The sequence below is a fragment of the Symsagittifera roscoffensis genome, chromosome 2, assembly GCF_963678635.1.
Source record: "Symsagittifera roscoffensis chromosome 2, txSymRosc1.1, whole genome shotgun sequence".
Taxonomy (NCBI): Eukaryota; Metazoa; Xenacoelomorpha; order Acoela; family Convolutidae; genus Symsagittifera; species Symsagittifera roscoffensis.
In genome coordinates this window covers 67,368,936-67,392,509 of record NC_087063.1, presented here as the reverse complement: position 1 = coordinate 67,392,509, position 23,574 = coordinate 67,368,936, and the positions used below count along the sequence as shown (strand labels likewise).

At 33.4% G+C, this 23,574-nt stretch overlaps 1 protein-coding gene across 2 annotated transcripts in view; it reads right to left on the bottom strand.

The window, feature by feature from the left end:
• Positions 1 to 648: 648 nt before the first annotated feature.
• Positions 649 to 23,574, bottom strand: part of LOC134840240 (serine/threonine-protein kinase D1044.8-like) — a 45,351-nt gene continuing 22,425 nt past the window's right edge. The window contains exons 4-11 of one of the 2 annotated variants that reach the window (XM_063855976.1): positions 5,962 to 6,346; positions 4,978 to 5,468; positions 4,516 to 4,702; positions 4,098 to 4,263; positions 3,603 to 3,850; positions 1,983 to 2,178; positions 1,258 to 1,777; positions 649 to 1,045 (exon numbers count right to left, since the gene is read on the bottom strand). In XM_063855976.1, the coding sequence (XP_063712046.1) occupies positions 752 to 1,045; positions 1,258 to 1,777; positions 1,983 to 2,178; positions 3,603 to 3,850; positions 4,098 to 4,263; positions 4,516 to 4,702; positions 4,978 to 5,468; positions 5,962 to 6,346 (2,487 nt within the window). In that variant the 3' untranslated portion in view covers positions 649 to 751. The remainder of the gene's footprint in view (positions 1,046 to 1,257; positions 1,778 to 1,982; positions 2,179 to 3,602; positions 3,851 to 4,097; positions 4,264 to 4,515; positions 4,703 to 4,977; positions 5,469 to 5,961; positions 6,347 to 23,574) is intronic. The other variant, XM_063855977.1, reaches the window with a different exon arrangement.

Below are 23,574 nucleotides of genomic sequence, written 5' to 3'. Positions count from 1 at the left end.
CTTTCGATGCGTCCTTTCAAAGTACTTGTGTAGAAGTAGGTTCCAGGTGAAACACAACAAATTTTCTTCTTTAGACTTACTACTTCAAATTTTCTATATAATCAAAAACTATTTCATTGGCTAAACTTAAACAGCAAATGTTTATACTGTACTAGCAGCAAAATAATAAAACCAATCGACCTAAATTATCTATGTGATTTAGCTACGGCAGAAATTGAACTTGAAAAAAGTGGATAGCTCAATTTCAATAAGACTAAGCAGTTTCTAAGGCCGACTTTAATTCGGAAAACTCTTTTCTGGGAACGTATAGAGTTTTTTGGGACCATACTTCTAAACGGGTTAGCCATACTCTTTATAGTATAAAGAAATATTGGCAAAATTAGGGGAAAATTTTTATTGCAATAATTCAAGAGTGAACATCTCGTATTTACAAAAATTGCGACTAAAATTTTATGAATAAATTTATAGTTGAATCGAATGTACAATTTGATCAAGATGACTAGACTTTAAGAGCTAATTTAGGATCTCTTTAACTATTCCTCTTTTTTTTCCAAAAGGAGGATATTATTACTAGATAGATACAAAATTCACATATGCTTCATATGCTTAACCGTTGAATTAGTTCATTATAGGTGGCAATTAGTTACTAGGTACCAAAGGGGGGGGGGAGTTGAAGAAATCTCTAATTTGATGATTAATCAGAACGTTGAGCTAATCTAATTAAGTAATCTATATTTCTGCAATTATATTTTTACAAGCTATTTACAATTTTCATAAACTCTTGATATGATACAGATTCCATAGAACTTTGTGACTTAGAGTAATAGCTCATTTGTGAATGATTCGAACCAATGCAATTTACTGCAAGGTGAGCGAAATTTTGTCCAAAGCATTCATTCGCAGCTGGATTTTGAAAAAAGTTTATATGCATGACATCACCACTTTCTTCAAGAAACTTCCTGATTTGAGTTCGCATCCATTCCGAATCATCGCAACTGTACAGTTTCTTTCGAACAAGTGATACAAGATACAACTGTTTTGATTCCTGAAAAGCAAACAAGATTTTCGAGCTTTACCATTCGCAAAATTCTAAAGCTGCCTTTTGAGTTGAGAGCTATTCATAAACACCCATTTGCCAGAACAACAAATACAAGGAGAAATATTAGTCTATATGTGCTGTTCAGGATCTATCCCGTTAACTATTTTAATTCCGATACCACGGGATTGCGTTCTCAAAATTAGACTGCAAATTAATACCTTTTTGGTCAAGTTATCTTTCTTTCTATTGCACAATGAGTCAAGTCTCCTCAAAAATTGCAGCATATCCACTTGCGAATCATTTGAACTCAGATCCCGGCCTCCAATTGAACCTCGCTTCCCCGAAGGACTCAAACTAGCCACCTTTAATTCTCGCAGTTTTGACATTGGCAGTGTGACTGTAAACGATTTATTGTTCGAGCTACTTGTCGATATAGAACTCGGACTCCTGGTTGATTTCAACGCGCGGGCCAAGGCGGCTGTGTTTGGCTGACTCGATTCGAAATTATTTGATACAGGCGAGTTAATCCTTGGAGGATTACCAGAACCATGCCCGTTACTTCGTGTATTGTGACCGTTGTTAGACATGGGTTCTTCAGCCACCGAATTGAGTGAGGTAGCTGAGCTTGCACGTGAGTGAGAAGCAGTTGGAAATGAGAGACCTCCTGAGGATCCTAGGAGATCCATGGTCACTTCAGCAGCCGGCGAGGGGGTTAGATTTCCACTGGATTGAAAACCACTGAAACAATTAGAGACAATTGCAATTCGGTCATTAATAAAAAATACAAAAAGATCTTTAAGCCTCATACGACCTAAAAGAACCAATTCGCACTTCTATTTTAAGTAGGATAGTTGTAACATTCAGAGCTAAATTTCATAATTCTTCCAACATTTTCCTTTGAAAACTTGCATCACTTTGAGATGGCGAAACTTTCCTTGCTAACCTTTGCAGGTCACCGTGTGACCCTAAGGATAGCTCCAGTGTATTGGAACTTGGTCGAGACGAGTTCAACTTCCATGTTTTGCTCACTGAATCTAGTCTCTGTCGCAGCATTTCATTCCTTCGCCGACACTGCTTCAATTTGTCAGCCTGTATGTCTAACTGCTCCAGCAACTTGGGAGACAGTATTTGCACAACTCCTACGATCAAATAAGAAAAATGACCCCCGAGAAACCCAATATTTCAACACAGAGGCGAAGCTGCACTTCGCAAAAATCAGCGAGAAAAGAAAAGGCGAAACTAACAAAAAGTCTGCCAATCCGCTTACTAATAGTGGAACACTAAGGGCCCCATTTGATATAAGGGCCCCAAAATAAACTGTCGTGTAACCCACCTCCGGTGCTTTTAACAGATTAATAAATATGAAAACTGCTTAAAAAAGAATATATGAAAAAACAGCAAAAGGAATGCAACTGTAATAATAGACGGGGAATCCAAAACGCTTATTTCTAAAATTGAACGATAAAAATAATTTCGACATAAATGTTCTTTTTGAATATACTTTCATATTTAAAAAAAACTTCGATACAATTTCATTTGAAAAATCACTGAAATCATAAATGAGATTTTTGTTTAACTAAGTTCCTTATTTTTATTAGCTTGTACGTATATCACTTAGTGTAATGAAGCGTTCAAACCTGCGTTAATAATTTAAAAATGTGATCTTTTTTCTTAGTTTGATCAAAAATTTTTAAATATCAGAAAAAACGTCAATTTCGAAAAACTAATTAACTCGAGCAATAGTACCAGGATGAAGGCCACATCTACAACTGCTGGTAGTAGCCTGACCTTACCCCACTAAAATGTCTAAAATTTCAAATTTTGAAAAGAAAATACTGATGAAATTTAACTCTTTGAAAATTTTTTTAAAAAAAACGTCATATGTAGGAAAGTGAGAGGCGTTGACCAGTCAAATATGGAGTCGATTCGTGAACCTCTTGTGAGTACCTTGACAGTGTTCCATAATAGCTTTGAGAAATTCAAACTCCAGGAAACTTTTTTAGGTTTTTTTTTTTTTTGAAAATGTCTGAAAAATCAAAAGAAACGGCTTATCTCGGAAATCAAGATGATTTGAGAAGACAAACTTGGAGGCAAGATATGCAACCTCTGAGATTATTCTGAGAGCACCCCACTACAGGGTTGGAATTTTCGAGTTCTGAGAGCACCCCACTACAGAGTTGGAATTTTCGAGTTTTGCAGTTTTTTAATTCAAAATTTTTGGAATTTTTTTTAAAACCTTAAAAAGTCACATCTCGGAAACTGAAGGAACCTGGACACTCAACTATGGAGGCAAGATTTGCGACCACTGAGGGTACCCTGGGAGCACCGCATTAAGTCAAGTTTTCTCTGAAACTAAAAGAAAATCACGTTTTTAGGCCCAAATTTAAGGAATACTGACACCAAAAAACTTTTCGGCCAAAAGTGGATATCATAAAAAGTACAAAGTGGGCACCGTTTGCGCAATGAGGGGGTCGAATAACTGAGTGTGGTGAGGGGTTGCGCCCGCTTTTTCGGCCAGTTTTCTAGATTCCGTTTAAACAAAAAACGGCCACTTATACCTCACCTAATGCATCTGGTCTCAATTCTTTTTCAACCGTAATACACTTTGCCACAAGCAATCTCATTAAATCCGAGTAAGGCAGTCGGGCATCTATCGGCTGGTAGTTACACTCCACTATCTTCTTCGCGATCGAGAGAATGTTGTCTGCTATGAATGGGGGCTTCAGGGTGCACATTTGGTACACTATGCACCCGTACGCCCAGATGTCTGCTTTGTTGTCGTACGGTTGTTCCTGAGTGATTTCAGGACACCTAAAAATGCGTTTCATTGGCCATGATTTGATTCGACAGTTGAGTGCTTTTTTATACAATAAATTGACTTAATCGTTTCTGTTAATATTTTTCTTTTTTTTTTCGTTAAGGTGGGTCTTAAATATAAATTTTAACTGACTCAAGTCGATAAATTCAATGGCAAAGAATAACATACCAATTCCTAATTTCGAGAAAGCTGCTTTGAAAACTACCATTTAAATAGGTACTCGACAGTTTACTAGCTAACCAATAGGATACAGTCCCAACCACACTTCTGCACATGCCGTTCTTGTCTGTGGCCTTCGTGAATCCGAAGTCAGTGATCTTGACCACGTCTTCAAATGTCAACAGGATGTTGTTCGGACTCAGGTCTCGGTGAATCAGCTCCTTGTCAACGTGCAAATACTTCAGGCCTGTAAACACAATCATTTCCCCTGACATTTCTACGGAGAACATTTCGCTAAATGCAAGCAAATAACCGCAAAATATTCCCGTTGAAATTCTGGGACATTCGTTAGGCAACTAAATTTTACTCAAATGTTAGAATGTTTAAAGATAAAAGATGTTCGCGGTGCTTAAACTCTACTCATTCGGATCACATCAAAAACACCGAGTTTTTTTTTAAACTCAGCATCGTAATTGATTGATTAAATACCAGCACTGACCTTGGATGAACTGTATGGCTATGTTCCACACTCTCTCTTCCTGAATGGGGCCACACTTGCTGCTCTCAATGTAGTCCAGGTGCTCCTGCAGAGATATGCCATCGGCTAGTTCCATCAGCACATAAAGCGTCTCGTTCTCACGGAATGTCTTCAGATACCGGACCAGGTTGGGATGATTTAATTGTTCCTAAAACATACCCAAAACTTATTGGAAGCTTCCAAATTAATGTTTGACTGACCTTTTTACAGTCTTGCACAAACAATGACAGGATACTTAAACTCTGAAAACGAACATCAACATGGACTGGAATATAGTTTCAAAGAATCGTATAACCCAATTAATTGCCATTTTTTTATGTTCACACTTTTTAAAAATGTTTTTATGAACCAAGCCGAAATAATTGAGGTTCAGTTTTGTCACATTAGACAAATGAGTCAACACAATACCTAACGGCAACTAACCTTCAGGATTTTAATTTCATTCATAATCGTAGATGCCATCGCTTTCTTCTTGCTCGCTGCCTCCTTGCCAGAAAATATAATTTTCTTCAGCGCATAACAAGATCCCGAAGAGCCGTTTCCATATTCTTGCTTTTTTCTCACTCTCATAACAGACCCAAAAGATCCATCGCCCAGTTCGTCTATTATCACATATTTGCCTATTATTTTTTGCTCCCCTTCCAATTTTGGTGCTTCCAAGTTAATTTCAACCAATTTGTTTGAAATATCTTCTGTATTCAATTCTCCTTTAAGAGACCGATTCACAATTTCGGAAGCTAAGCTGGTGTAATTTTTTAAGTTCAGTTGGTGATTTCCACATTCTGCAAACTTTTGACACAATTCGACCGGGAAGAATTTGCGAATCAGAGAACGCATTTTCTCTTTCGAAGAGAACAGCAACCGCAGCGTCATTAGCGAATACGAAACTAATTTTATCATTTCGTCCTTTGCGCCTAAAACAAAAATAATTCGCTAGTAACGTTTCTGATGATGTCCATTTCTTGCTCCAGTGAAATTTGCAAAAAAAATGACATATCAATTTGCCGCACCAGATAGCATAAAGTAGCGACATAGATAGCAATGCTGTCACGTCATTTCGTTGATGTCCGTTGTCCGAAAAAATTTAGAAAAAATTCTTTCTCGATCCCCTTAGCTTTGAAGTTTCGCCAGTTTACAAAGAAAGAACGGTAATTGAAAGTTTCACAAAACTACATCTTTATTTTACAACTTTCTTTCACCTCTTTATTTTACTCTGTTGCAAGGAGCAGCGAAACTTCAATGAAATAAAATTTACTGCAGCAAAAACAATTTTTCATTTTAAAAATGGGTACTTCAGCTACCTGATTAAATTTAAATCATTTTAAAAATCCACAATTCAAATTTCGGCTCTCAGATATGATTTCGGCTAATGAAGCAACTTTGAATTCCGTTTATCTGTGATCATACCTGAAGCAGAGGTGCTTCTAGCAACTGGCAAGATGAAAGTAACTTGACCCATTGCAAAAATCCCATTCGCTTCTGTGAAAATTTTCTCATTGAGCTCCGAAAGTCGACAAACATTGGAAAAAACTGAACACACTCCTGCAAGGCACGATAACACCCTTTTTTCACGCTCTAGGTTGCTTGAATCATCTTCGGCTATTTGGATGTGTGCAAGGACGAATTGTACCAAATGGGAGACAATTTCTGATCTGACGGTATTTTCTCGTTTGACTATGGATGTGTGCACAATTTCAGGAGAAAAATAGCACATTCTAGCCACAGCTGAACAGCACGTCAAACTGAGGTCCAAGTCAGAGTCCGAATCTAGTCTGATATTAGCCACGAGCACCTGTCAAAACGTGAAATAATATAAACTTGCATAAGTGTCAAGGAAATCAAGAACAAAAACAAACTGACATTTTTATGAGAATTTTTTTCACGAGGAACTTTCGAGTGTCAAAGAAAAATATATCAACATTGATGACAGAAATTAACTTTTGCTATTGGATAACCTAATGTGATTTCTAAATAGAGAAAAAAATTTTGAAGCTAAAAAAATTAAGAAATCGGACCACCGAAAATCAAATTGAAGCATGAACAACTTAACTTTTCAGAAAAACCAAATAAAAAACTACACGACTTAGACCTTTAGAGTGAGTGTCTTCCTTTCATTCGTCGACACTTGGGACCAAAAAACTTCCCTTTGTTCCGAAAAGCTAAAATCTAAATCAACTTTAGACAAACAAACGATGTCAGACAGACAAAGAAAAGGAATTAGAAGTTCTCGAAAACAGTTCAAGTGACAATTCATCTATCACTTTCTTCCTGTGCTTCAAAAAGTTTTTTAAAAAATTTCCAAATCCATAGCTGGCCCTAAAAAGATTCATAACAACCTCAGGATACGACAATAAATTAATTCATCAGAATCACAGCTTGTAATCAAAAGTTCTTTTTATAAATTTCAGCTTTTTTAGAGCTATCAGTTCTGGTTCTACAAAATTACACAATTACCCTGAATAAGATACCAGAATCGCATGAAACAGAAAAAAAAATCATATCTAAGACTACAAAAACGGACAGATTGCGAACAAGGGGCGGATTTATGGGACAAACTTCTCTAGAAAAACTAATTTTCAGGGGGAGCGCTCGCCAAAAAAACGCGTTTTTGGTCAAAATTTTCCAAAGAGTGCCCAAAAACGGCCTTTTTGACCTGGTTTTTCATAAATTCGCTTCCCAACCCCCTCCTAGCCCTTCGAGGAAATCCTAGATCTGTCCGTCAAAATATTAATCGAATTAAGAGCATCTGGCAAGTAAGAACTTTGTTTTTCATGTAAAATCATTTTTGGTATCCAAAATACTCAGAACACCAAAACATTTCATTTTTAACAATACATCAAATATTCAGGACCACATCATGTTATTGCAACTAACTGTTTGATAACAAATTTTTCACATTGTTTCAAACAGTAATTAACAGGAATACGTTCAGATGCGCATCTAGCTCAAAATTTCCGACCAAATTTCCGCGAACTTGAAAAAAAATAGGAAACTAAGAAAAAATCAAGACAAATTTTGATATTTATTGTCGAAATGAAAAAAATATATAGAGATTTTTTCATACTGTTTGTTTTCCAGACAACGAAAAGGGCTGAGTTGGTCGACGATCTTAAAAATTCAAGTTAACAATAGCTTGGAATTTAAAAAAAACTAAATAGAGGATGAATTAGATTGGAAATTCTCTACAAAACCTCAATCGTAAAGCTAACGGTTGGTTTCAATTTGATGGGACTTAGAAAAAACAAAACAAAGTAACTGAACAAAATCATGGCTAAAAAATAAGAACAAAGCAGAAATAAATCTAGAGGCTATAAAAATTGTAAAAATGCTTGAAAAAAAATCTGAAGCTAGTTCATGAAAATATCATTTTGAAAATGGAAGTCAAACTACAAGAATCTCATCTACAACATCAACAGGAAACTATCAATAGACTTGAAAAAGACGTAGCATGTATTTCAAAAAAAGACCAACAAAACTACAACTGACCAGAGCAAAACAACAAGCGGAGTATCAGACTTTACACCAATTCAATGAAAAACTTCAGCCTAAAATTGCCCCTCCGCTTGTTAAAAACCTTGAAATTCCGGAAAGCTCATGCCAAAAATTCACCAACAAGATATTGAGTTACTAACGGCGATAGATTCATTATCTTCGGCTACTGTAGATGAAGTAAATGGTAATGTTGACAAGCATACTACTGGGACAAAAGTTGAAACCCTTTCTACAAATTCTTGTATGATGCAACTCTTCGTTACAATTTTTCAAGACAAAATACTCCATTACAACTTGGAAAGATCCTGGTATCTTGGAAAAATTAGACCTATATAAAAACAGAAGAAAAATCAGCTCAAGCTCGAAAAAAATCAGACAGACTGCAAAGATATATCAGAACTAAAGTGTGATAATATGAACCTGCTATTTCTGAAATCAACCACAATGAACTTGCTATTTCCAAGATGATAGAACTGATTGAGATAAGAAAAAATTTTAATCAGCTCGAACTGAAAATCAGACACAGTGCGAAGATATATCTGAAGTCATTAGTAAAAAATAACATTATTGATCAATTTTCATTTGCAATCGGCTTAGAGATTTTTAAATCAGTCAGTTTTTAAAAAAAGGAATAAATAAAAACCACAGCTTTCAATCAAAAATCATTCACGATGCATTTCTTCATCCCATTTTTTAAAAACAAAACGCTTTATTACTACTTGAAAAGATCTTGGTATCTTAGAAAAAGAGGATCTGTATGAAGCAGAAAACTTAAATCAGCTCAAACTCAAAAATATCAGATGGACTGCAAAGAGTTATCAGACGCCCAAGAAACTATCATCATTGATCAAGTCGTCAGTAGTTGAATCAGTCAGAAAAAAAACGAATTTATCAGAACCACAACTTGCAATAACATCTCATTCACAATGAATTTTTTAATGCAATTGATAAGATCAAAACATTTAAATTTTTGAAATGAGCCTGGTATCTTCACTAAAATCGAATTGCGTAGAAAAAAAAACGAATATCAGCTCAGAAAAAAATATATATCAGAGACCGCGAAGATGTACAAGAATTATTTGTGAAAATATCATCATTATTCAATTTTCATTTGCAATCAGCTGAGCGTTTGGTAGGCATTTGTTTTTAAATCAACAATTTGTTGAAAAAAAAATGAATGAGAACCACATCTTTTGATCAAGAAACATTCACGATGCATTTCTTCATTACAGTTTTTAAAAACAAAACGTTCTTTTACTACTTATAAGATCCTGGTATCTTGGAAAAAAGGACCTGTATAAAACAGAAAGCTTAAATCAGCTCAAACTCAAAAAAATCAGACGGACTGCGAAGAGATATCAAAAGGCCAAGAAACTATCATTATTGATCAAGTCGTCAGTATTTGAATCAGTCGGTAGAAAAAAAAACGAATTTATCAGAACGACAACTTGCAAGAACATCTCATTCGCAATGCATTTTTAAATGCAATTGATAAGATCAAAACATTTAAACTCTTGAAATGAGCCGGTATCTTCAGGAAATTGGACTTGCATAAAACAGAATACTACAATCAGCTCAGACATGAAAAACACCAGACAGACTGCGAAGAAAAATCAGAAGTCATAAATGAAGACATCGTCACAAACCAAACTGTATTTGCCCTTGAGTTCAATTTTGAAAACGTTCCGATGATTCCACTTCTTGGAATTCCAAATCTGTCAGTTGATAGAAACAGCTCGAATTAATCAGAACTACAATCTGTAATTAGAAGATCATATAAAACGCAAACGTCATCAACATTTTCAGATCTACTTGATGAAAATCGTTCTCAAATGAACCAGTTATTTTCAAAATGATAGAACTGCTTGAGAGAAATTGACAGACTACAAAAAGATATTAGAAGTCCAAATAAAAAAAAGATAATATTATCATTGATCAACTTCCACTAGCACTTGAGTTAGTAGTATATAGTCCTCAGTTGCTAAATGGGCCAGTAAGATAAAATGAAGCTTGAAAAAATCAGAAACAAAGCTTTTACTGAAGCATCATTTACATTGAATTTCTTCATTGCAAAATATAAGGTCAAAACATTTAATTTCTACTGGATATGAGACTGGTATCTTCAGGAAATTGGACGTGCGTAAGAAAAACAAAAATCAGCTCGCAAAATAAAAAAAAACAAGATTGCGCAGAAAAATCAGAAGTCATTAATGGAAACATCAACACAAACCAAACTTGAGTCAAATTCTGAAAACGTTCAGATTCCATTTCTTGGAACTCAAAACTAGTCAATTGATACAGAAACAGCTTGAAATAATCAAACCTACACTCTGTAATTAGACAATCATGCACAATGCAAGCGTCGTCAACTTTCTAAGATCTACACGCTAAAATTCTACCTGAAATGAGCCTGCTATTTTCAAGACGATGAAACTGATTGAGATGAACACTCAAATCAGCTCAAACATAAGAAAATCAGACAGACTAAGAAGATGTATAAGTTTCATTAGTGAAAATATTATCAAGGCTGAATTTTCATTTACAATTGACTTAGCGTTTTAAAAAATTAACCTGCTATTTTCAAGATAATAGAACTGATAAGTTGGAACACTGAAAACATCTATCTCAAACTTAGGCAAAAATCAGACAGACTGCGAAGATATATCAGAAATCATTGGTGAAATTATCATCATTCATCAATTTTCATTTGCAATCGACATAGCGTTTAAAAGTCATTAGTTTTTAAAACGTCAGATATAGAAAAAAACATCAGAATCACAGCTTTTAATCAATAATTATTCTCGATGCATTTCTTCATCACAATTTTTTGAAACAAAACGTTCCATTACTACTTGAAAAGATCCTTGTGTCTTGGAAGAAAGGACCGGTATAAAACAGAAGCTTAAATCAGCTCTAAGTCAAAAACATCAGTCAGACTGCAAAAAGATCAGAAGTCAAAAAGGAAAACATCATTGCAAACCAAACTGTAATTACTGTTGAGTTCAAATCTGAAGACTTTCCTATTCCACTTCTTGGAACTCAAATTCAGTCAGGTAATAAAAAAAACAGCCTGAATAAATCAGAACTACAGTCTGTAATTAGAGGATCCTACACATACAAACATCAACAACGTTTGAAAATCTAAACGCCCAAACTCTACAAAAAATGAACGAGCTAATTTCAAGATGATAGAACTGATTGATATGGAGCACTAAAATCATCCATCTGAAACTTAACCAAAATCAGACAGACTGCGAAGATATATCAGTAATCATTGGTGAAATTATCATCATTCATCAATTTTCATTTGCAATCGACATAGCATTTAGAAGTCGTTAGTTTTTAAAACGTCAGATATAGAAAAAAAAACACCAGAACCACAGCATTTAATCAAGAATCATTCTCGATGCATTTCTTCATCACAATTTTTTGAAACAAAATGTTCCATTACTACTTGAAAAGATCCTTGTGTCTTGGAAGAAAGGACCGGTATAAAACAGAAGCTTATATCAGCTCAAACTCAAAAACATCAGACATACTGCAAAAAGATCAGATGTCAAAAAGGAAAACATCACAAACCAAATTGTAGTTACTGTTGAGTTCAAATCTGAAAACTTTGCGATTCCACTTCGTGGAGCTCAAATTCAGTCAGGTAATAAAAAAACAGCCTGAATTAATCAGAACTACAGTCTGTAATTCGAGGATTATACAAAAAGCTAATGTCATCATCGTTTTAAAAATTACACGCTGAAATTCTAAAAAAAAAATCGAACCTAATTATTTTCAAAAGAATAGAACTGATCAAGAAAAATAAAATCATCCATCTCAAACTTAATCAAAAATCAGACAGACTGCGAAGATATATCAGAAATCATTGGTGAAATTATCATCATTCGTCAATTTTCATTTGCAATCGACATAGCGTTTAGAAGCCGTTAGTTTTTAAAACGTCAGATATAGAAAAAAAACATCATAACCACAGCTTTTAATCAATAATCATTCTCGATGCATTTCTTCATCACAATTTTTTGAAACAAAATGTTCCATAATTATTTGAAAAAATCCTTGTGTCTTGGAAGAAAGGACTGAAATAAAACAGAAGCTTAAATCAGCTCAAATTCAAAAATATCAGACAGACAGACTGCAAAAAGATCAGAAATCAAAAAGGAAAACCTCGCAAACCAAATTGTATTTATAATGAGTTCAAATCTAAAAACTTTCCGATTCCATTTCTTGGAACTCAAATTCAGTCAGGTAATAAAAAAACTGCCTAAATTAATCAGAACAACAGTCTGTAATTCGAGGATCATACAAAAAGCTAATGTCATCATCGTTTTAAAAATTACACGCTGAAATTCTAAAAAAAATCGAACCTAATTATTTTCAAAAGAATAGAACTGATCGAGAAAAATAAAATCATCCATCTCAAACTAAATCAAAAATCAGACAGACTGCGAAGATATATCAGAAATCATTGGTGAAATTATCATCAATCATCAATTTTCATTTGCAATCGACATAGCGTTTAGAAGTCGTTAGTTTTTAAAACGTCAGATATAGAAAAAAACATCAGAATCACAGCTTTTAATCAATAATCATTGTCGATGCATTTCTTCATCACAATTTTTTGAAGCAAATTGTTCCATTACTAGTTGAAAAGATCCTTGTGTCTTGGAAGAAAGGACCGGTACAAAACAGAAGCTTAAATCAGCTCATGGTCAAAAATATCAGACAGACTGCAAAAAGATCAGAAATCAAAAAGGAAAACATCGCAAACCAAATTGTATTTATAATGAGTTCAAATCTAAAAACTTTCCGATTCCATTTCTTGGAACTCAAATTCAGTCAGGTAATAAAAAAAACTGCCTGAATTAATCAGAACAACAGTCTGTAATTCGAGGATCATACAAAAAGCTAATGTCATCATCGTTTTAAAAATTACACGCTGAAATTCTAAAAAAAATCGAACCTTATTATTTTCAAAAGGATAGAACTGATCGAGAAAAATAAAATCATCCATCTCAAACTTAGGCAAAAATCAGACAGACTGCGAAGATATATCAGAAATCATTGGTGAAATTATCATCATTCGTCAATTTTCATTTGCAATCGACATAGCGTTAAGAAGTCGTTAGTTTTTAAAACGTCAGATAAAGAAAAAAACATCAAAACTACAGCTTTTAATCAATAATCATTCTCGATGCATTTCTTCATCACAATTTTTTGAAGCAAATTGTTTCATTACTAGTTGAAAAGATCCTTGTGTCTTGGAAGAAAGGACCGGTACAAAACAGAAGTTTAAATCAGCTCATGGTCAAAAATATCAGTCAGACTGCAAAAAGATCAGAAGTCAAAAAGGAAAACATCATTGCAAACCAAACTATATTTACTGTTGAGTTCAAATCTGAAGACTTTCCTATTCCACTTCTTGGAACTCAAATTCAGTCAGGTAATAAAAAGACGGCCTGAATTAATCAGAACTACAGTCTGTAATTCGAGGATCATACAAAAAGCTAATGTCATCATCGTTTTAAAAATTACACGCTGAAATTCTACAAAAAACGAACCTAATTATTCTCAAAAGGATAGAACTGATCGAGAAAAATAAAATCATCCATCTCAAACTTAAGCAAAAATCAGACAGACTGCGAAGATATATCAGAAATCATTGGTGAAATTATCATCATTCGTCAATTTTCATTTGCAATCGACATAGCGTTAAGAGGTCGTTAGTTTTTAAAACGTCAGATAAAGAAAAAAACATCAAAACTACAGCTTTTAATCAATAATCATTCTCGATGCATTTCTTCATCACAATTTTTTGAAGCAAATTGTTTCATTACTAGTTGAAAAGATCCTTGTGTCTTGGAAGAAAGGACCGGTACAAAACAGAAGTTTAAATCAGCTCATGGTCAAAAGTATCAGTCAGACTACAAAAAGATCAGAAGTCAAAAAGGAAAACATCATTGCAAACCAAACTATATTTACTGTTGAGTTCAAATCTGAAGACTTTCCTATTCCACTTCTTGGAACTCAAATTCAGTCAGGTAATAAAAAGACGGCCTGAATAAATCAGAACTACAGTCTGTAATTACAGGATCCTACACATACAAACATCAACAACGTTTGAAAATCTAAACGCCCAAACTCTACAAAAAATGAACGAGCTATTTTCAAGATGATAGAACTGGTTGATATGAAGCACTAAAACCATTCATCTCAAACTTAACCGAAAATCAGACAGACTGCGAAGATCTATCAGAAATCATTGGTGAAATTATCATCATTCATCAATTTTCATTTGCAATCGATATAGCGTTAAGAGGTCGTTAGTTTTTAAAACGTCAGATAAAGAAAAAAACATCAAAACTACAGCTTTTAATCAATAATCATTCTCGATGCATTTCTTCATCACAATTTTTTGAAGCAAATTGTTTCATTACTAGTTGAAAAGATCCTTGTGTCTTGGAAGAAAGGACCGGTACAAAACAGAAGTTTAAATCAGCTCATGGTCAAAAGTATCAGTCAGACTACAAAAAGATCAGAAGTCAAAAAGGAAAACATCATTGCAAACCAAACTATATTTACTGTTGAGTTCAAATCTGAAGACTTTCCTATTCCACTTCTTGGAACTCAAATTCAGTCAGGTAATAAAAAGACGGCCTGAATAAATCAGAACTACAGTCTGTAATTACAGGATCCTACACATACAAACATCAACAACGTTTGAAAATCTAAACGCCCAAACTCTACAAAAAATGAACGAGCTATTTTCAAGATGATAGAACTGGTTGATATGAAGCACTAAAACCATTCATCTCAAACTTAACCGAAAATCAGACAGACTGCGAAGATCTATCAGAAATCATTGGTGAAATTATCATCATTCATCAATTTTCATTTGCAATCGATATAGCGTTAAGAAGTCGTTAGTTTTTAAAACGTCAGATTTAGAAAGTAAAAATACATCAGAACCACAGCTTTTAATCAAGAATCATTCTCGATGCATTTCTTCATCACAATTTTTTGAAACAAAATGTTCCATTACTACTTGAAAAGATCCTTGTGTTTTGGGAGAAAAGGACCGGTATAACACAGAAGCCTAAATCAGCTCAACGTCAAAAATATCAGTCAGACTGCAAAAAGATCAGAAGTCGAAAAGGAAAATATCATTGCAAACCAAACTATATTTACTGTTGAGTTCAACTCTGAAGACTTTCCTATTCCAATTCTTGCAACTCAAACTCAGTCAGGTAATAAAAAGACAGCCTGAATAAATCAGAACTACAGTCTGTAATTAGAGGATCCTACACATGCAAACATCAACAGCGTTTGAAAATCTAAACGCCCAAACTCTACAAAAAATGAACGAGCTATTTTCAAGATGATAGAACTGGTTGATATGAAGCACTAAAACCATTCATCTCAAACTTAACCGAAAATCAGACAGACTGCGAAGATCTATCAGAAATCATTGGTGAAATTATCATCATTCATCAATTTTCATTTGCAATCGATATAGCGTTAAGAAGTCGTTAGTTTTTAAAACGTCAGATTTAGAAAGTAAAAATACATCAGAACCACAGCTTTTAATCAAGAATCATTCTCGATGCATTTCTTCATCACAATTTTTTGAAACAAAATGTTCCATTACTACTTGAAAAGATCCTTGTGTCTTGGACGAAAGGACCGGTATAAAACAGAAGCTTAAGTCAGCTCAAATTCAAAAATATCAGACAGACTGCAAAAAGATCAGAAGTCAAAAAGGAAAACATCGCAATCCAAATTGTATTTATAATGAGTTCAAATCTGAAAATTTTCCGATTCCATTTCTTGGAACTCAAATTCAATCAGGTAATAAAAAAACAGCCTGAATTATTCAGAACTATAGTCTGTAATTCGAGGATCACACAAAAGCTAATGTCATCATCGTTTTAAAAATTACACGCTGAAATTCTACAAAAAAAAACGAACTTAATTATTTTCAAAAGGATAGAACTGATTGAGAAAAATAAAATCATCCATCTCAAACTTAACCAAAAATCAGACAGACTGCAAAGATATAACAGAAATCATTGGTTAAATTATCATCTTTCGTCAATTTTCATTTGCAACCGACATAGCGTTTAGAAGTCGTTAGTTTTTGAAACGTCAGATATAGAAGAAAAAAACATCAAAACCACAGCTTTTAATCAATAATCATTCTCGATGCATTTCTTCGTCACAATTTTTTGAAACAAAATGTTCCATTACTATTTGAAAAGATCCTTGTGTCTTGGAAGAAAGGACCGGTACAAAACAGAAGCTTAAATCAGCTCAAATTCAAAACTATCAGACAGACTGCAAAAAGATCAGAAGTCAAAAAGGAAAACATCGCAAACCAAATTGTATTTATAGTGAGTTCAAATCTGAAAACTTTCCGATTCCATTTCGTGGAACTCAAATTCAGTCAGGTAAAAAAAAACAGCCTGAATTAATCAGAACTACAGTCTGTAATTCGAGGATCATACAAAAAGCTATTGTCATAATCGTTTTAAAAATTACACGCTGAAATTCTACAAAAAACGAACCTAATTAATTTCAAATGGATAGAACTGATTGAAAAAATAAAATCATCCATCTCAAACTTAACCAAAAATCAGACAGACTGCGACGATATATCAGAAATCATTGGTGAAATGATCATCATTCGTCAATTTTCATTTGCAATCGACATAGCGTTTAGAAGTCGTTAGTTTTTAAAACGTCAGATATAGAAAAAAAACATCAAAACCACAGCTTTTAATCAATAATCATTTTCGATGCATTTCTTCATCACAATTTTTTGAAGCAAAATGTTCCATTACTAGTTGAAAAGATCCTTGTGTCTTGGGAGAAAAGGACCGGTATAAAACAGAAGCTTAAATCAGCTCAACGTCAAAAATATCAGTCAGACTGCAAAAAGATCAGAAGTCGAAAAGGAAAATATCATTGCAAACCAAACTATATTTACTGTTGAGTTCAACTCTGAAGACTTTCCTATTCCAATTCTTGCAACTCAAATTCAGTCAGGTAATAAAAAGACAGCCTGAAAAAAATCAGAACTACAGTCTGTAATTAGAGGATCCTACACATGCAAACATCAACAGCGTTTGAAAATCTAAACGCCCAAACTCTACAAAAAATGAACGAGCTATTTTCAAGATGATAGAACTGATTGATATGAAGCACTAAAACCATCCATCTCAAACTTAACCGAAAATCAGACAGACTGCGAAGATCTATCAGAAATCATTGGTGAAATTATCATCATTCATCAATTTTCATTTGCAATCGACATAGCGTTCAGAAGTCGTTAGCTTTTAAAACGTCAGATTTAGAAAGTAAAAATACATCACAATCACAGCTTTTAATCAAGAATCATTCTCGATGCATTTCTTCATCACAATTTTTTGAAACAAAATGTTCCATTACTATTTGAAAAGATCATCGTGTCTTTGAAGAAAGGACCCGTATAAAACAGAAGCTCAAGTCAGCTCAAATTCAAAACTATCAGACAGACTGCAAAAAGATCAGAAGTCAAAAAGGAAAACATCGCAAACCAAATTGTATTTATAGTGAGTTCAAATCTGAAAACTTTCCGATTCCATTTCGTGGAACTCAAATTCAGTCAGGTAAAAAAAACAGCCTGAATTAATCAGAACTACAGTCTGTAATTCGAGGATCATACAAAAAATATATGTCATAATCGTTTTAAAAATTACACGCTTAAATTCTACAAAAAACGAACCTAATTAATTTCAAAAGGATAGAACTGATTGAAAAAATAAAATCATCCATCTCAAACTTAACCAAAAATCAGACAGACTGCGAAGATATATCAGAAATCATTGGTGAAATGATCATCATTCGTCAATTTTCATTTGCAATCGACATAGCGTTTAGAAGTCGTTAGTTTTTAAAACGTCAGATATAGAAAAAAAAACATCAAAACCACAGCTTTTAATCAATAATCATTCTCGATGCATTTATTCATCACAATTTTTTGAAGCAAAATGTTCCATTACTAGTTGAAAAGATCCTTGTGTCTTGGGAGAAAAGGACCGGTATAAAACAGAAGCTTAAATCAGCTCAACGTCAAAAATATCAGTCAGAGTGCAAAAAGATCAGAAGTCGAAAAGGAAAATATCATTGCAAACCAAACTATATTTACTGTTGAGTTCAACTCTGAAGACTTTCCTATTCCAATTCTTGCAACTCAAATTCAGTCAGGTAATAAAAAGACAGCCTGAAAAAAATCAGAACTACAGTCTGTAATTAGAGGATCCTACACATGCAAACATCAACAGCGTTTGAAAATCTAAACGCCCAAACTCTACAAAAAATGAACGAGCTATTTTCAAGATGATAGAACTGATTGATATGAAGCACTAAAACCATCCATCTCAAATTTAACCGAAAATCAGACAGACTGCGAAGATCTATCAGAAATCATTGGTGAAATTATCATCATTCATCAATTTTCATTTGCAATCGACATAGCGTTCAGAAGTCGTTAGCTTTTAAAACGTCAGATTTAGAAAGTAAAAATACATCAGAATCACAGCTTTTAATCAAGAATCATTCTCGATGCATTTCTTCATCACAATTTTTTGAAACAAAATGTTCCATTACTACTTGAAAAGATCCCCGTGTCTTTGAAGAAAGGACCCGTATAAAACAGAAGCTTAAATCAGCTCAAATTCAAAACTATCAGATAGACTGCAAAAAGATCAGAAGTCAAAATGGAAAACATCGCAAACCAAATTGTATTTATAGTGAGTTCAAATCTGAAAACTTTCCGATTCCATTTCGTGGAACTCAAATTCAGTCAGGTAATAAAAAACAGCCTGAAATAATCAGAACTAAAGTCTGTAATTCGAGGATCATACAAAAAGCTATTGTCATCATCGTTTTAAAAATTACACGCTGAAATTCTACAAAAAACGAACCTTATTAATTTCAAAAGGATAGAACTGATTGAAAAAAGAAAATCATCCATCTCAAACTTAACTAAAAATCAGACAGACTGCGAAGATATATCAGAAATCATTGGTGAAATTATCATCATTCGTCAATTTTCATTTGTTATCGACATAGCGTTTAGAAGTCGTTAGTTTTTAAAATGTCAGATATAGAAAAAAAAAATACATCAGAACCACAGCTTTCAATCAAGAATCATTCTCGATGCATTTCTTCATCATAACTTTTTGAAACAAAATGTTCCATTACTACTTGAAAAGATCCTTGTGTCTTGGAAGAAAGGACCGGTTTACAACAAAAGCTTAAGTCAGCTCAAATTCAAAAATATCAGACAGACTGCAAAAAGATCATAAGTCAAAAAGGAAAACAACATTGAAACCAAATTGTATTTACCGTTGAGTTCAAATCTGAAAAGTTTCCTATTCCACTTCTTGGAACTCAAATTTAGTCAGGTAATAAAAAAACAGCCTGAATAAATCAGAACTACAGTCTGTATTTAGAGGATCCTACACACAGAAACATCGTCAACGTTTGAAAATCTAAACGCCCAAAGTCAAAAAAAAAGACAAAAAATGAACCAGCTATTTTTAAGACGATAGAACTGATTATTATGGAGCCCTAAAACCATCCATCTCAAACTTAACCCAAAATCAGACAGACTGCGAAGATCTATCAGAAATCATTGGTGAAATTATCATCATTCATCAATTTTCATTTGTAATCGACATAGCGTTTAGAAGTCGTTAGTTTTTAAAATGTCAGATATAGAAAAAAAAAATACATCAGAACCACAGCTTTCAATCAAGAATCATTCTCGATGCATTTCTTCATCATAACTTTTTGAAACAAAATGTTCCATTACTACTTGAAAAGATCCTTGTGTCTTGGAAGAAAGGACCGGTTTACAACAAAAGCTTAAGTCAGCTCAAATTCAAAAATATCAGACAGACTGCAAAAAGATCAGAAGTCAAAAAGGAAAACATCGCAAACCAAATTGTTTTTATAATGAGTTCAAATCTGAAAACTTTCCGATTCCATTTCTTGGAACTCAAATTCAGTCAGGTAATTAAAAAAACAGCCTGAGTTAATCAGAACTACAGTCTGTAATTCGAGGATCATACAAAATGCCAAAGTCATCATCGTTTTAATAACTACACGCTGAAATTCTACAAAAAATTAACCTAATTAGTTTTAAAAGGATAGAACTGATTGAGAAAAATAAAATCATCCATCTCAAACTAAACCGAAAGTCAGACAGACTGCGAAGATATAACAGAAATCATCGGTGAAATTATCATCATTCATCTATTTTTATATGCAATCGACATACAGTTTGGAAGTATTTGGTTTTTAAAATGTCAGATGTAGAAAAAAACTAAAAATCAGAACCACAGCTTTAAATCAAGAATTATTTTCGATGCATTTTTTCATCACAATTTGTTAAAACAGAAGTTCAATTTCTACTAGAAAAGATCCTTGTGTTGGAAGAAAGTACCAGTATAAAACAGAAGCTTAAGTCAGCTCAAACTCAAAAACATCAGACAGACTGCAAAAAGATCAGAAGTCAAAAAGGAAAACATCATTGAAACCAAATTGTATTTACTGTTGAGTTCAAATCTGAAAACTTTCCTTTTCAACTTCTTGGAACTCAAATTCAGTCAGGTAAAAAAACAGCCTGAATTAATCAGAACTACAGTCTGTAATTAGAGGATCCTACACATACAAACATCAACAACGTTTGAAAATCTAAACGCCCAAACTCTACAAAAAATGAACGAGCTATTTTCAAGATGATAGAACTGATTGATATGAAGCACTAAAACCATCCATCTCAAACTTAACCGAAAATCAGACAGACTGCGAAGATCTATCAAAAATCATTGGTGAAATTAGCATCATTCATCAGTTTTCATTTGCAATCGACATAGCGTTTAGAAGTCGTTAGTTTTTAAAACGTCAGATTTAGAAAAAAAAACACCAGAACCACAGCTTTAAATCAAGAATCATTCTCGATGCATTTCTTCATCACAATTTTTTGAAACAAAATGTTCCATTACTACTTGAAAAGATCCTTGTGTCTTGGACGAAAGGACCGGTATAAAACAGAAGCTTAAGTCAGCTCAAATTCAAAAATATCAGACAGAGTGCAAAAAGATCAGAAGTCAAAAAGGAAAACATCGCAAACCAAATTGTATTTATACTGAGTTCAAATCTGAAAACTTTCCGATTTCATTTCGTGGAACTCAAATTCAGCCAGGTAATAAAAAAACAGCCTGAATTAATCAGAACTACAGTCTGTAATTCGAGGATCATACAAAAAGCTAATGTCATCATCGTTTTAAAAATTACACGCTGAAATTCTACAAAAAACGAACCTAATTAATTTCAAAAGGACAGAACTGATTAAAAAAATAAAATCATCCATCTCAAACTTAACCAAAAATCAGACAGACTGCGAAGATATATCAGAAATCATTGGTGAAATTATCATCATTCGTCAATTTTCATTTGCAATCGACATAGCGTTTAGAAGTCGTTAGTTTTTGAAACTTCAGATATAGAAAAAAACATCAGAACCACAGCTTTTAATCAAGAACCATTTTCGAAGCATTTTTTCATCACAATTTGTTAAAACAAAAGTTCACTTTCTACTAGAAAAGATCCTTGCGTTGGAAGAAAGTACCAGTATAAAACAGAAGCTTAAATCAGCTCAAACTCAAAAATATCAGACAGACTGCAAAAAGATCAGAAGTCAAAAAGGAAAACAACATTGAAACCAAATTGTATTTACCGTTGAGTTCAAATCTGAAAAATTTCCTATTCCACTTCTTGGAACTCAAATTCAGTCAGGTCATAAAAAAACAGCCTGAATAAATCAGAACTACAGTCTGTATTTAGAGGATCCTACACATAGAAACATCGTCAACTTTTGAAAATCTAAACGCCCAAAGTCTACAAAAAATGAACCAGCTATTTTTAAGATGATAAAACTGATTGATATGGAGCACTAAAACCATCCATCTCAAACTTAACCAAAAATCAGACAGACTGCGAAGATATATCAGAAATCAATGGTGAAATTATCATCATTCATCAATTTTCATTTGCAATCGACATAGCGTTTAGAAGTCGTTAGTTTTTGAAATGTCAGTTATAGAAAAAAAAGAATACATCAGAACCACAGCTTTTAATCAAGAATCATTCTCGGTGCATTTCTTCATCACAATTTTTTGAAACAAAATGTTCCATTACTACTTGAAAAGATCCTTGTGTCTTGGACGAAAGGACCGGTATAAAACAGAAGCTTAAGTCAACTCAAATTCAAAAATATCAGACAGACTGCAAAAAGATCAGAAGTCAAAAAGAAAAACATCATTGAAACCAAATTGTATTTACTGTTGAGTTCAAATCTGAAAACTTTCCTTTTCAACTTCTTGGAACTCAAATTCAGTCAGGTAAAAAAAACAGCCTGAATTAATCTGAACTACAGTCTGTAATTAGAGGATCCTACACATACAAACATCAACAACGTTTGAAAATCTAAACGCCCAAACTCTACAAAAAAAGAACGAGCTATTTTCAAGATGATAGAACTGATTGATATGAAGCACTAAAACCATCTATCTCAAACTTAACCGAAAATCAGACAGACTGCGAAGATCTTTCAGAAATCATTGGTGAAATTAGCATCATTCATCAGTTTCCATTTGCAATCGACATAGCGTTTAGAAGTCGTTAGTTTTTAAAACGTCAGATTTAGAAAGTAAAAACACATCAGAACCACAGCTTTTAATCAAGAATCATTCTCGGTGCATTTCTTCATCACAATTTTTTGAAACAAAATGTTCCATTACTACTTGAAAAGATCCTTGTGTCTTGGACGAAAGGACCGGTATAAAACAGAAGCTTAAGTCAGCTCAAATTCAAAAAACTCAGACAGACTGCAAAAAGATCAGAAGTCAAAAAGGAAAACATCGCAAACCAAATTGTATTTATACTGAGTTCAAATCTGAAAACTTTCCGATTCCATTTCGTGGAACTCAAATTCAGTCAGGTAATAAAAAAACAGCCTGAATTAATCAGAACTACAGTCTGTAATTCGAGGATCATACAAAAAGCTAATGTCATCATCATTTTAAAAATTACACGCTGAAATTCTACAAAAAACGAACCTAATTAATTTCAAAAGGATAGAACTGATTGAAAAAATAAAATCATCCATCTCGAACTTAACTAAAAATCAGACAGACTGCGAAGATATATCAGAAATCATTGGTGAAATTATCATCATTCGTCAATTTTCATTTGCAATCGACATAGCGTTTAGAAGTCGTTAGTTTTTGAAACTTCAGATAGAGAAAAAAAAACATCAGAACCACAGCTTTTAATCAAGAACCATTTTCGATGCATTTTTTCATCACAATTTGTTAAAACAAAAGTTCACTTTCTTCTAGAAAAGATCCTTGCGTTGGAAGAAAGTACCAGTATAAAACAGAAGCTTAAATCAGCTCAAACTCAAAAATATCA